General features: G+C 37.0%; 1 protein-coding gene across 2 annotated transcripts; it reads right to left on the bottom strand.

Moving 5' to 3' along the window:
• Positions 1–60: 60 nt before the first annotated feature.
• On the bottom strand, positions 61–10,886 carry LOC102310216 (C-X-C chemokine receptor type 2-like). 2 transcript variants are annotated; one of them, XM_005945493.2, is made up of 3 exons: positions 10,705–10,886; positions 2,983–4,706; positions 61–2,307 (listed from the first exon to the last, which is right to left on the bottom strand). In XM_005945493.2, the coding sequence occupies exon 3, from the start codon at positions 2,303–2,305 to the stop codon at positions 1,232–1,234; it is 1,074 nt and encodes a 357-aa protein (XP_005945555.1). In that variant the 5' UTR covers positions 2,306–2,307; positions 2,983–4,706; positions 10,705–10,886; the 3' UTR covers positions 61–1,231. The 2 variants fall into 2 exon arrangements, with proteins under 2 accessions (XP_005945555.1, XP_042068746.1); XM_042212812.1 differs by having other exon boundaries at positions 61–4,706; positions 10,709–10,886.
• Between the last annotated feature and the right edge of the window lie 1,191 nt (positions 10,887–12,077).

Here is a 12,077-nt window from a genome sequence, read left to right as displayed (position 1 = left end):
ACAGAGATGCACATCACCTAATATGCTTAATTGGTAGTAGGCTTTCGAGCCTATACAGCTTGGAGTAAGACAACATGCATGAAGAGGATGAAGTGGACAAAATACTCATTTGCCTAATAATTCTGCACTCCCTGTATATATATGCATGTATATACACATTCAACGTGCTTTAATGGGCCTTTTTGAAAAATATATATCTTGAAAACTTTTTATATATGTTCAAACTTTATACCATAAAATGTTTATACAAGTTGTAACAAGTAGATTTAATTTGATTTGAAACAGAATGACACAGAATTCAGTTGTGTGTAAAAATGAACATGGACTTGATCAAGGTAGAGGAAATTCCTTATTACCAAAGTGAGTCCATTAGATGGCAGCAATGCAGCACGTAAACGTAATATGAAATCTGGGCAAGGACATTTAAATAATACACAATATCCACACTGCCCTGCAGCAAGAGAAAAGAGACCTGGACTTTGTAATTTATTCATCTTATTTTAAACCCTTATAAGTAATCTACCATAAGTTGCAGTTGGTTTAGTTGATTGTGCGTAACAATAGTAGCTAATAGATAAAAATGTTAGTCAATTAAAAACCAGTTGTCATAAAAAGCTGCATTTTATTTCCTGAATATGTATTTAATCCTCTTTCCAGCTGCTCGCACATGATAGTAATAACAGTTTTATTCATACAGCACCTTTAAAAACAAATGGTTTCCAACATGATTTGGCAAGCAAGCAAAAGCAGGAAGTCATTCAAATCTGAAATCTAAACTGTGAGGGCAAACAAGACTAGATACATTAAAGGTAAGTTAAGATTTTTTTAAGTTCAATATAAAAAAGAACAGAAGCAATAAAAAAAACCTAAAAAAAAAAAAGTCAGGAAATGAAAATAAAAGATATTTACAGCTGTAAGATGACATCATCAGGTCCAAATTCCCCTACATAAGACTTTAAATAGTTTACATGAGCCAAATAAAAAAAATATGGCTCTTGCATTTTTTTAATGGAGCGCAGATTCGACTGGTGGCCATGTTTGCTATTCAGTCCATGATTTTGGTGCAAATTCGGTGGCATTAATATGTATTAAATGGTGCAGAGAGGATTTACTCTAATAACTAAACTTTGGACAACTAGACAAATTAAAACGACCAATATTTCCTTCTTTTATATATTTAAAAGCAGTTTGTTTTCTAGAAGTCTTGAGATAAAAAAAATTCACCCAGCGCTCAGAGAACTGTTCCAATGCCCTCTGAGGTCTGAGATGTTGACCTGCTGAACCTTGACCCTGACATCCTTTCCTGTCTGAGCTTTCTATGAAGAAGCAGTTTCATCTTCTTCCTGAACTTCTCTCCCACGAAGGCGTAGAGGAAAGGGTTGATGCAGCTGTGCAGCAGAGCCAGGCAGTGGGTTGCAACCACCGCTGTGCTCACCGACCTCCTCATAGCGCAGTTGAACTGTACTACATCAGCCCTCAGCAGTATGTCTACCATGATGGTTATTTGGTATGGTGTCCAGCAGAGCAGAAATGCAATCACCACGGTTATGATCACCCGCATGGCTCGGTGCTTCTGGAAACCACGAGTGAGCAGCAGCCGTGCAACAGTGATGCTGTAGCAGGAGATCATGACAATCGCAGGGACCAAAAATCCAAAAATATGAATGAAGCCCCGAGTGGCGATCCGCCATACGGTGGAGCTGCCGATGTCAAAGCTCACAGAGCAAATCATCTTCTCGGCATCTGCCTTATTGACATCATTAAAAAGAGCAGGAAGAGCGAGGGCACAACCGAGGGCCCACACCGCTGTGCAGAGCATTTTGCTGCACATCCTCTGACGGCTCTTGAGTGTCTCCCTGGCGTGCACAATCACAAGGTAACGATCGATGCTAATACAGGCAAGGAAGATGATGCTGGTGTAGAAGTTTGCATCCATGACGAGGTTGAGGAATTTACACAGGAAGTCTCCAAAGATCCATCCTTGGATCAGTGCTACAGCAAAGAACGGGAGCGTCAGAGCCATCAGTCCGTCTGCTATGGTCAGGTGGAACAGGTACACATCTGATGGAGTCAGAGTTTGTTGGCTGGTCCTGATCACCCATCCTACCAGCATGTTTCCTGGTATAGCCAGTAAGAAGATGCCTATGAGGATTTTACATAGGATAATAGCTGCTGAAGGTTCCAGTGGTTTGTTTCCACATTTTAAGGTAACTGGATCTGGAGTGAATGTGCCGGATTCATTGGACCCATTGAAATTGGAGTAATTTCCAAAGAAATCGTCTTCAAAGACATAGACAAATGACATGGCTGTAGATGGGAAACAGAATGATATTAGTGCACTACCAACACTATGCAAACACAGGAAGCGTATGGACAAAAGTTGATTTTTTTTTGACTTGTAAAAATTGTATAATTTGTGGTTGCAAAAGTTGCCTTTCGTAGCTTTAAATCAAACTTGTGCTGAACTAAACAGCTACCACTGTGACAGTTTAAAGAACATCTTTAATAAATTATAACCTCCAGAGAAGTGCCTGACCTGACCTGATGAACTCGTTTTATTTTTTCACATATTATATATATTTTATTCTCTATATGTGGTATTTATTTATTATAATTTGCTTTCAGTACTCCAATTTTGTTGTACTATTGTACATAGCGTGACTGTCCAATGAAAATAAGACTTAAAGTTAAATAAGATGCAGCACAATTAGGAGGCACTGATACAGTGACTCAGTAATTAGATTACAGAGAAATATCTGTTTAATATAAGCGACGGTTATTGTATCAGCTCCTAAGTGGGAGGCTTAAAATATGTTTCATGGCTTAAAAGTCTTTTGTCATTTTTTCTGGTATGATAGTTGGTATATATGATGTAATTTTATATATAAAAAGTCCCAGTTTATCACTTTAATTCTGCCCTTTTATTCGTTTTTTCATGTGTACCCATCTATATAAGAAGAATGTATTAAATCAGACACTCACCTCTAAAGATGACAAAGGCTGGGCACCCAAATGAGTCTGATGTTCAAGAGCAACTCTTTAAACATGATACAATTTGGGGATTTTGCGCAGCACTGACCCAATGTCCTGTCTCCTTCCCCATGTGTTACAGCACACAGCATACAGCTTGTGTCATCACATGTTTTTGAAATGTCTTTAAATGAAGACGTTGCGACATATACTTAGAGCACAGACGCAAATATAAAATGAATTCTCCAGTTTGTGTCGCAGTGATTGCTCACGGTGACAGTTTACAGCAGCAACAACTCTCTTCAGGTAATTATTAACATCTGTGACTTTTCACACTCTTTGTACCAGAGGGGAACTGCGGTCTGAAAAGATGGTGAACTGGTTAAAAAACCACACATGAGACAGGCTGGTAGTTCATGAATTTATTTGTGTTCATTTAATCACAAGGTATCCGGCATAAGTGAAGCTCACCTGTTTGGTCGTTGAGCTATATGAAAAACAGGAATAAGCTGCTAACCGATAATCCCATTATAATGTAAATGTATTAATCAGTTAAATATATTAAAGAAGCTCTAATTAGCAAACTATGACACTCAGAGTATTAAGAACACCTGTTCAACTGCTCATTAACATGGGTAAAGCAAATATCAGATCAGCCAATCAGAGGTTACCGAATAAGTGAATAAGTGAACAGAGAAAATATTCAGTGAGCGTCAGTTCTCTGGACGAAGACGAATCGCTTTTGCCAAAGCTCAGAAGAGAGCAGGCAGCTTGCTGCGAGGAAGGCGACTTAAACCACCACTCGTTCCAAACAAGGAATGCAGAAGAGCATCTCCGAGCACACGACACGTCGAGCAGCAGAAGATCGCAGCGCACCACTAACGATGGCTAACAACTCAGAACTGAGACTATATTTAGTATGGGCTCATCAAAATTTGGCGACTGCTTGGTCGATCTTAATTTCTCCTGCGACATTCAGATGATCAGGTCAGCATTTGGTGTAAACAACATAAAAGCATGGATCCATCTTGACTTGCATCAATGGTTTAAGCTGCTGGTGGTGTAATAGTGTTACTTTATGACCACACTGTACTCATCATCTGATGGATAACACACCACATGAAAAAGCTCAAATCATCTCAAACTGGTTTCTTGAACATGACAGCGAGTTCACTCAGACGGCCTCCACGGTCACCAGATGTCAATCCAACAAAGCACACTATGTGGTGGAACAGGAGAGTCACGTCATGGACAAATCTGCAGCAGCTGTGTCTGTCGCAACGACATGGACCAAAATCTCTGAGGAGTATTTCCAGCAGCTCGCTGAACCATGAAGAAATGAGTAGTAAGCTGTACCTAATAAAGTGGGTGGTGAGTGCATATTAAAGCAGTTCAGTAGATCATAAGATTGTCTGTTAAAACAACAGAATAAAAGCAGAAGAATGAAATAAATATAAGATGATCCAACTAAATCAAAGGGTGATGACTGAGAGCAGTTTACTTCTGTGACTTTTTCCATGTTGTGTTTTGTTGTGTGTCATTTACTGTTTTTTGTCTCACGCTAGTTTCTTCTTCTTTTTTTCTTCTTCTCTGGATCCCAATCATCCGTCACCCAAATACTAAGTGTTACAGGAAAACTTTATTTTGAAAATTGATGGGGCTTTTTTCCATTTCCACATCGCTGAAGAAAAAAAATCCCACCGTGCTCATTTCCTCCATTTTTAATGCCATCGTATCTGTGAAGAAAAAGGAAAAAGACACGCATGCTCAATCAGACACTCACATTTTGTAAACTTGCTGATAATTATCAAAGAAAGAATTTTTTTCCTTTCTGTCCTTAAAACATCTTTATGTCACACTAATACTGACTACAGGAATTCGTTGGGTAATCAGCTATAAGGTGTTTCACAAATCAGTGGGTTAGGATATCAGCGGTGTCACTTTCTGGAAATGAAACACTGACATGTTATTTCAAAAGTCCTGTTTTCCTTTCACTCATTTCTCACACTGTGGCTGCTGTTAGGTAATGGTAGTTGACAGGTGGGCTACATGTTTATGCACATGCATCGCTATTTCAGCTATTTTCACGAGAACTTCTAGGCGAGCATTGTTATACATGTCGTGTCAAACACCAATGAGTACGAAGAGGAAAAATGAAAATCATACATCTAACGATAGGGGACCAAGGTGCCTCCATGACAGCCCGTCATGCTCCTGTATATGTAAAAAACTCCTCTTCTTCGGCTCCATGAATCATTTCAGGCTGTCAGAGGGAAAGCACACAATAACCAGCCGGTAGGCTCCATCTGTTTGAGAACATAAGCTCAACCTCACTCAATTACATTACCGTCACGGTGCCAGGAAGCACAACTGTCCCCTAACTAGAATGGCCTGTTTTTAATTTAATGTTAGTTTAGCAAACAAAGTTTGGGTCAACAGTGTGTGTGTGTGTGTGTGTGTGTGTGTGTGTGTGTGTGTGTGTGTGTGTGTGTGTGTGCGTGCGTCACACCTGGAGTTCAACTGATCTAGTGTTTGCAGTGTTACGGTTAAATGACTACAGAGACATGAGGGTAGAAGGAGATGCTTTTGTAGTTTAGTTTCAGTTTAGATTCTTCTGCTTTCTTTAGCTTGTGATAAAAAAAAAATCAGTAAAAATGAACTGAATTCCTCTGCTAAAAACACATATTTCACGTATCTATAATATTATACTTATAGACAGTCAAACATAGTAACAATGATATTTGAAAATGTCCAACTAGCCCTGTAAGTCTGCATTCAGCATGTTTGTTGTGCCAACTGCTCGCACCTGTACAGGTCGAACTTTGCAATTTGCATTGCTTTTCATAAAAATGGTAAATGGCCTGTATTTGTATAGCGCTTTACTAGTCCCTAAGGACCCCAAAGTGCTTTACGCAACCAGTCATCCACCCATTCACACACACATTAAAAGACGTAAACATCAGTGTGAAATTTGACACACGCTTCTTGGGAACGCAGGTTCCCAGGAAGACTTTGGTGTTTTTGCCAAATGCCTGACTGACACCTCGGTTCTTTTTTGTCTTTTTCCAGCGAAGTCAGATTTTCTTTTCAGCAGACTGCCATCAACATTCCTTCAAGTGCTACTGCCGGCAGCTACAGACAATAGATTTAAGTACCTGTCATAATGAGTTTGTTTCTAAATTAGCACAGAGAAACATTTAGAATGTAAATTGTGAATGTCTGGATTGGGACGGGGTTGTTCATGTTTTTTATACTTCCCTGCGGACTGCTTTCACTTTGAATCATCAGTTTGTTTTCACCTTCCTGACAGTCAGTTTTGTTCTGCATTATAATTTTTTAATGTATTTTTTATGCTCTTTATGATATTATCATTATCATATCAAAAACTAAGATGAATGATTGATTGAAAACTGAAAAAAGAAATGTTCATGAATCTCAAAAATACCACAAGAGTATAAGAGTGCGAGCTGCACTTTATTTTATATTGTGTATGTTGTATATTGTATGTTTAACTGATTGTGCTGTTTGTAATGCTGAATTAGTGCGATATTATATGCTCCTTTATTTAATGAGTCCAGCTGAAAAAATGTTTTTATTTATTCCTTTTTATTTAAAAAAACGTTTTATGATGTTTTCATTACAGCGTGATGACATCGGCTTGTTATGGCATTGTGACATTGTAGTAAAAGACGCATCGTAGTGACGTTGTAGCGATATATTAAAATTAAAAAGTGTGCTGTAGAGCTCTCTCGATGCCCTTTCCTGTGATGAATTAATCAATATGGTTTATTGAACAAATTTTTCAAGGTCAACTTTAGTACCTTGTTATGATGTTTGAAGATTATCCATAAAATATTTTGCATAAAAGTTTAAATTTAGAGTGAACTTTTTTTTTTTTTTACCAACTTTTACATTTGGTCTGACCTTGAACTTGATTTTGACATTGACTCAATTTTCACCAAAATTAAATTAGCTGTTGCTGTTATAGGTATCTGTCACCACACAAAATGTGAAAATAATGTTTTTGAAACCTGTGGACACTAGACTGCAAACAAAAAGACAAACAAATGGAACCAACTGCATTCCCCTGCCTTCAGGGGGACATAACAATATAACTGCAACCATCTTCTGTCCCTTGCTTACTCCTTTTCTAGTATCTTAAAAAAATGAAAGTGTGCAGCAGTTCATGCAATTAATTCATTGTTTTTTGTTTTTTTTTTAATGAAGAAAAACGAGGCCCACGTGGAGTTGGTTTGTGAGGAGCCGTTTGTGTCTGTTTCCCAAGTTGTGCCGTAACTAACTTGACCTAATGCCAAGTTAGCCAGTCAACCAAACAAGCAAAGTTATAGGTTTTTAAAAATATAAAAACAGATATCTATTTGTTAAAACATCTTTTCCCCTCTAAGATGGTTTCTGTCGTGCAAGTTAATGGAAAAATTGTCCTTAACTTCAGATAAGGAATGAATTTCCTTCTATTTTTAAGAGCCATCCATTCTCTGTTCATACCTGATTTGCAACTGTAGCCAACGAACGCAGTTTCAGTTTTACTGTCTTTGAGGAACCTGTGTGGAATTTTGTTTACCGTGTCAGAAGCATTTTTACAAGTAGACGAGATTTGTGCAAGACCATGTGAAAGAAACAGCCTGATTCCAGCATACAAAACAACTGAAGGGGGTGTGTCTCATCTGGGTGATTCAGGGATTCCATTCATCTCTATGTGCATATATGTGTTAACCCTGACAGATGGTTATCTTACAGACACAACAGCAGGTTTTTGCTTTTGCGTGTTTGTTTTTGTGTGAAAATGTCTGTACAAGCCGGGGAAATTGGTGGTATTTCAGACAACAAAACACTGAATGCACCTTGGAAAGGATGTGTTTGAAACACCACAATGACAACAGATTGTTCTTCTTCTTATTTTTTATTTCAGAGACTATTTCTTCTTTTCAGTTATTGCAGTTTCTTTCATAGACAAAGCAAATTCACTTCTGTTCATCTCTTTTTGTGTACCCGGGTATCCTCTGAAGTCGGGTATGTCCTGTGTTTTCATATGGGGGACCTTACAGTGACTTTCTTTGCATTTTGTGCCCAGTAAACTCTTTCATACTTTGTGTTTTCCTTAAACGAGGACATCTTTTAAATACCAATTTTTACTTACTTTTTAAAAAAAATACATACTAAAAGAAAATTCCAACTCATCTCAAATAGGAGATTTTAAAAGTGAGCTAATGTGTCAGGAAGTTAAACACTTTAAATTGACTTTGACTCAATTCAGCAAAGTCTGTTTTTTAATAATAGATGAATAGATGCATTTTTCCTATGTGGACAAAGTCTGAAGGTACTATTGCAACCTTTATCTGAAACATGTTCTTCTTGGGTGTTTTTCATAACTGTTCACCAATCTCTAAAATTCCCTCCATGAGGTTTTGTGAAATATTACTTTAGATGTTATGAGGCTTTCTTGCATGCACAGCTCGTTTTATATCTTTATCCACTCAATGTCAAAGAGACTCAAATAACTTTTTTTTCCTCTACAAGGCCACGTCACCACCTTCAGTTCTATTTAATCACAACATGCCGTGCGTGGGTTGCTAGGGTCCTTCTCCACAATACTGCAGAGTGGTTATCTTTACAGCTTTGAATTTGCCATTGTTGTGGGCTACATTCTCACCCCCGTGCTTCACAGCTGACATGGCTTTCTTCAGAAAGCTGCCTGGGGTTTGTGCCAAATATTTCTACAGTTACTGTGGCCGGGCAAAACGCTCTTATCTCTGCATGCCCGACTTTTTTACCTTTATCTTCTTTAGAAAAGTAACTGGTACTCTTCCACCTGTAATTAAGTTTCAGTAAAAGATATAGTTTCAATTTTTTTTTGATTGCTGGCCAGACTCAGAGACACCACACACGTGAACAGCAAAGAAACCATCACACCTCAGATGTCTGATTTCTAAAACCCCTAATTCTAATGTTATGGGTTTTAAAGTGTGATAACTTCCCTTTTCCATGTAAATTATCTGTTTTTCATGTAATCAAATCACCCGAGCTTTTCTATTTTCAGTATCATTAGTTTAAGAATATAATACTGAAAAACTATTAAACAGACACTGTTTTCAAAATGATTTTGCCTTTTCTAACATGTAAAGAAGGAGGCCATCATTTCTTGTCTAACTATAACTTTGATCACTGCTTGATTTATGTGTCTGTCACATAATGATGATGCACACGTTTGCCCCAAGATGGGACTGCTCATTCCGCAAAGAGAAAGCGAATTGTGCAAAAAATGAGGAAGCAAAATGCACAAAAGGCACAGCGTTAATGCAAAGATCCGATCGTTGCTAATGCAAATTCAGCAGCGCCTTGTTTCCTCAGTGACACACTGAAAATAACACCTGGCACGCTCGCTATTTTTTTAATGCATTTTAACCCTATCAGTTTCTGTTCAGGAGAACTGGCACAGCCAAACAAGTTATTCAGAAAGTCGCAAGAGCAACGTGCAGGGTCACGAAAGGTTTGTCTCCACAATGTTATGCACGTTTATAATAAACTGGCAGCATTCTATTACAATATAAAACCTTATAGAAAACACAAGAAACTTAACTGAAGTTTTATATGTAAAATAAATCATATGAGCAACAATAAAATATAAAAACATGACAATGAAAATTTGAAACTGAAGGTCTTTTTTTGTTTGTTTGTTTTTACGTTTGCCTTTTTTTCTTCAATAATTTGTGTACTTATGTAAAGGTTTAACTATAGCTAACTATTACATATATGCTTTTATTTTATTTATCAGCACATATTTAAAGACTAAGTTATGACTGATCAGAAACTTTACTATTTTTTAAGTTACAGGTGTTTAATCATCTTAAAATGTATTAACACTGTATAAAAAATGTAAAAAGATGTGAACATAAATAGGTAAATGGTTAGAAAATACAGATTCATCAATCTGTAAAAACACAAATATGGTTTAAATACATTTTACTGTAAAATCATGCATTTCGTTGCATTTTTATGGATTTTCTCATCAATGTAGTAAAATCCAGTCTCAACATCTTTCATTGTAAAATATCTCCCAAATTATGGTTTGTCTTATGAAATGTATAATAGTGTAAACCCCGCTGAAAATAACTCCATAAGATATCTCACTATTTGATGAAAGATTTGTCTGGTAATTAAGTGGCTCCGTGATTAATACAAGTTCAGTGATAATATATGTAAATTAGCACATTAAGCCCCGGCTCAAGACCAGGTGGGACTGGTAGGAGTAGGTATTTGTGGAAAAGCTCGAAAATCTGTGCCAATCAAAAATCAAAAACCCTGAATACTGTATAACTATATGGTTAGTCAGAGGGAGTCATTATCTGCTTCTACATACCAGGTTTCCTGTTTTGCTTCTTTTCATCTTTACATGGTTCTTTCTTATTAATTGTATTGTTCTATTGTATTGCTCTAAAGATGTCAGGCTTGGCAGCTACTGATGGTTCGTGTACCATATCTTTTAATTACACCAACAGTTTGCTTTACGACTGGCTACACAGGTTTGTGCTGGAGAGTACATTTTATTTATCAGCAAAAATATAAAAATAACCACACATCAAGTGTTTGGGTTGTTTTTGTTTGTTTTGGGGGGTTTGATCACCCAACCTAAGCGCATTTGATTATTACATTCAAACTTTAGAATGAATTGTACATAGTTACATCTTTAACCAAGAAAAGCAGCACTGTACTCACTTACATGGAGGTCAGACTGAAGAGTCCAGTTTCCTTGTAATCCCGTTGAGTGTGATCTCTAACAATGCGAGCAAAAGCCCTCTGTGAGGAAATTTAACAAAAAATCCAAAATGAAAAATGAAAATGCTTTGACATGACCAAACCAGTTGGTCTGGGGGAAGTGGGTACCAGCAGCATCATGGTGACAGACACCAGATTACTGACAAGACCCTGACAAGAAATCGCAGAATACCTTTCATGCTGCCAGTTAAGCAGAAAATGTCTAACAGCATAAACAACAACAGCAGGGGTTGCATTCAGGAATTTAGACTCTTTTGCCAATAACAGTGTCTGTATGAGCGATTAACATTGTTGGGGAAGTTAACTTGGTAATCCCGCCAGGTACAAGGTGTTGTAAGATATTTAATGTATTTTTAATGTATTTATAACAACATTGTTAACGTATGAGCTTTATTACAGTACTAAAATGTTTTCCTCTCTTATATGATAGATTTAATAATGTTGATTTACATAAAAGTCTAAACGAAAGCCCTGATTTGGATAAACAGTTGAGAATATTGATGACCTGATGATTTATAATCTCCAAACAGAGGATTCATGCTCACATCAAAACTTTTAGCACATCAGAAACATGTAACACATATTTGTGTTTTGACATTATTTTTGCTTCTTCCCGCAGGCGATACGGTCTCTCAATCACACCACCACACAGTACTGACCCACACATACAGTTCTTACACACACTGGACTTTCTGGACATTGTTTTCACTTCATCACTTAAATCACTTTAAGCATATTTGCACTGCACAAGACATAATGTGGATCGCACAACACTGGACACTACATTCTTCATTTCCAGTTAATACTTGTACAGCTGCTGTTATTGTGTATATATATATTTATATTTCTTCATACATTCTTATATAGTTCTATACTGTGTATTTTGTTGTACAGTCATTTTATTTTCAACTTTAATTTATATATTTTTATCTTATTCTCCCAGTTAAATTTACCCTTCATTCTAATTTGTGTTGTACAGTTATTTCATTTTTAACCTTAATTTATATTTTATTCCTTCCTAGTTAAATTTACCCTTTTTAATTTTTCATATTTATTTCCTATCTTATTCATAGCCTTTCCTTTTTTGTTTTCTTTAGGTCACGAGCAGTTGTCCAAGCATTTCACTGCATATCGTACTGTGTATGACTGTGTACGTGACAAATAAAATTTGAATTTGAATAATTGTACCTGATCATTTCCAGAGCAAAGCTTTCTGTTTGTTTGCAGAGAGGTGGCTGCCAAATAGCTATTTGCCAACGACTTGACTTGGCATCTCTACATGATGCGCAGTGTGTCCTTAAGAAATTTGAGGA

This window comes from Haplochromis burtoni, unplaced genomic scaffold (genome assembly GCF_018398535.1).
Source record: "Haplochromis burtoni strain Fernald_Lab_line unplaced genomic scaffold, NCSU_Asbu1 Contig_394, whole genome shotgun sequence".
Classification (NCBI taxonomy): domain Eukaryota; kingdom Metazoa; phylum Chordata; class Actinopteri; order Cichliformes; family Cichlidae; genus Haplochromis; species Haplochromis burtoni.
Note: the sequence above shows the minus strand (reverse complement) of the source record. Positions and strands in the feature narration are given on the sequence as shown.

Bases quoted from the DNA above. Each gene is read 5' to 3' on its own strand.
- LOC102310216 (XM_005945493.2), bottom strand. From the start codon at position 2,305: ATGTCATTTGTCTATGTCTTTGAAGACGATTTCTTTGGAAATTACTCC.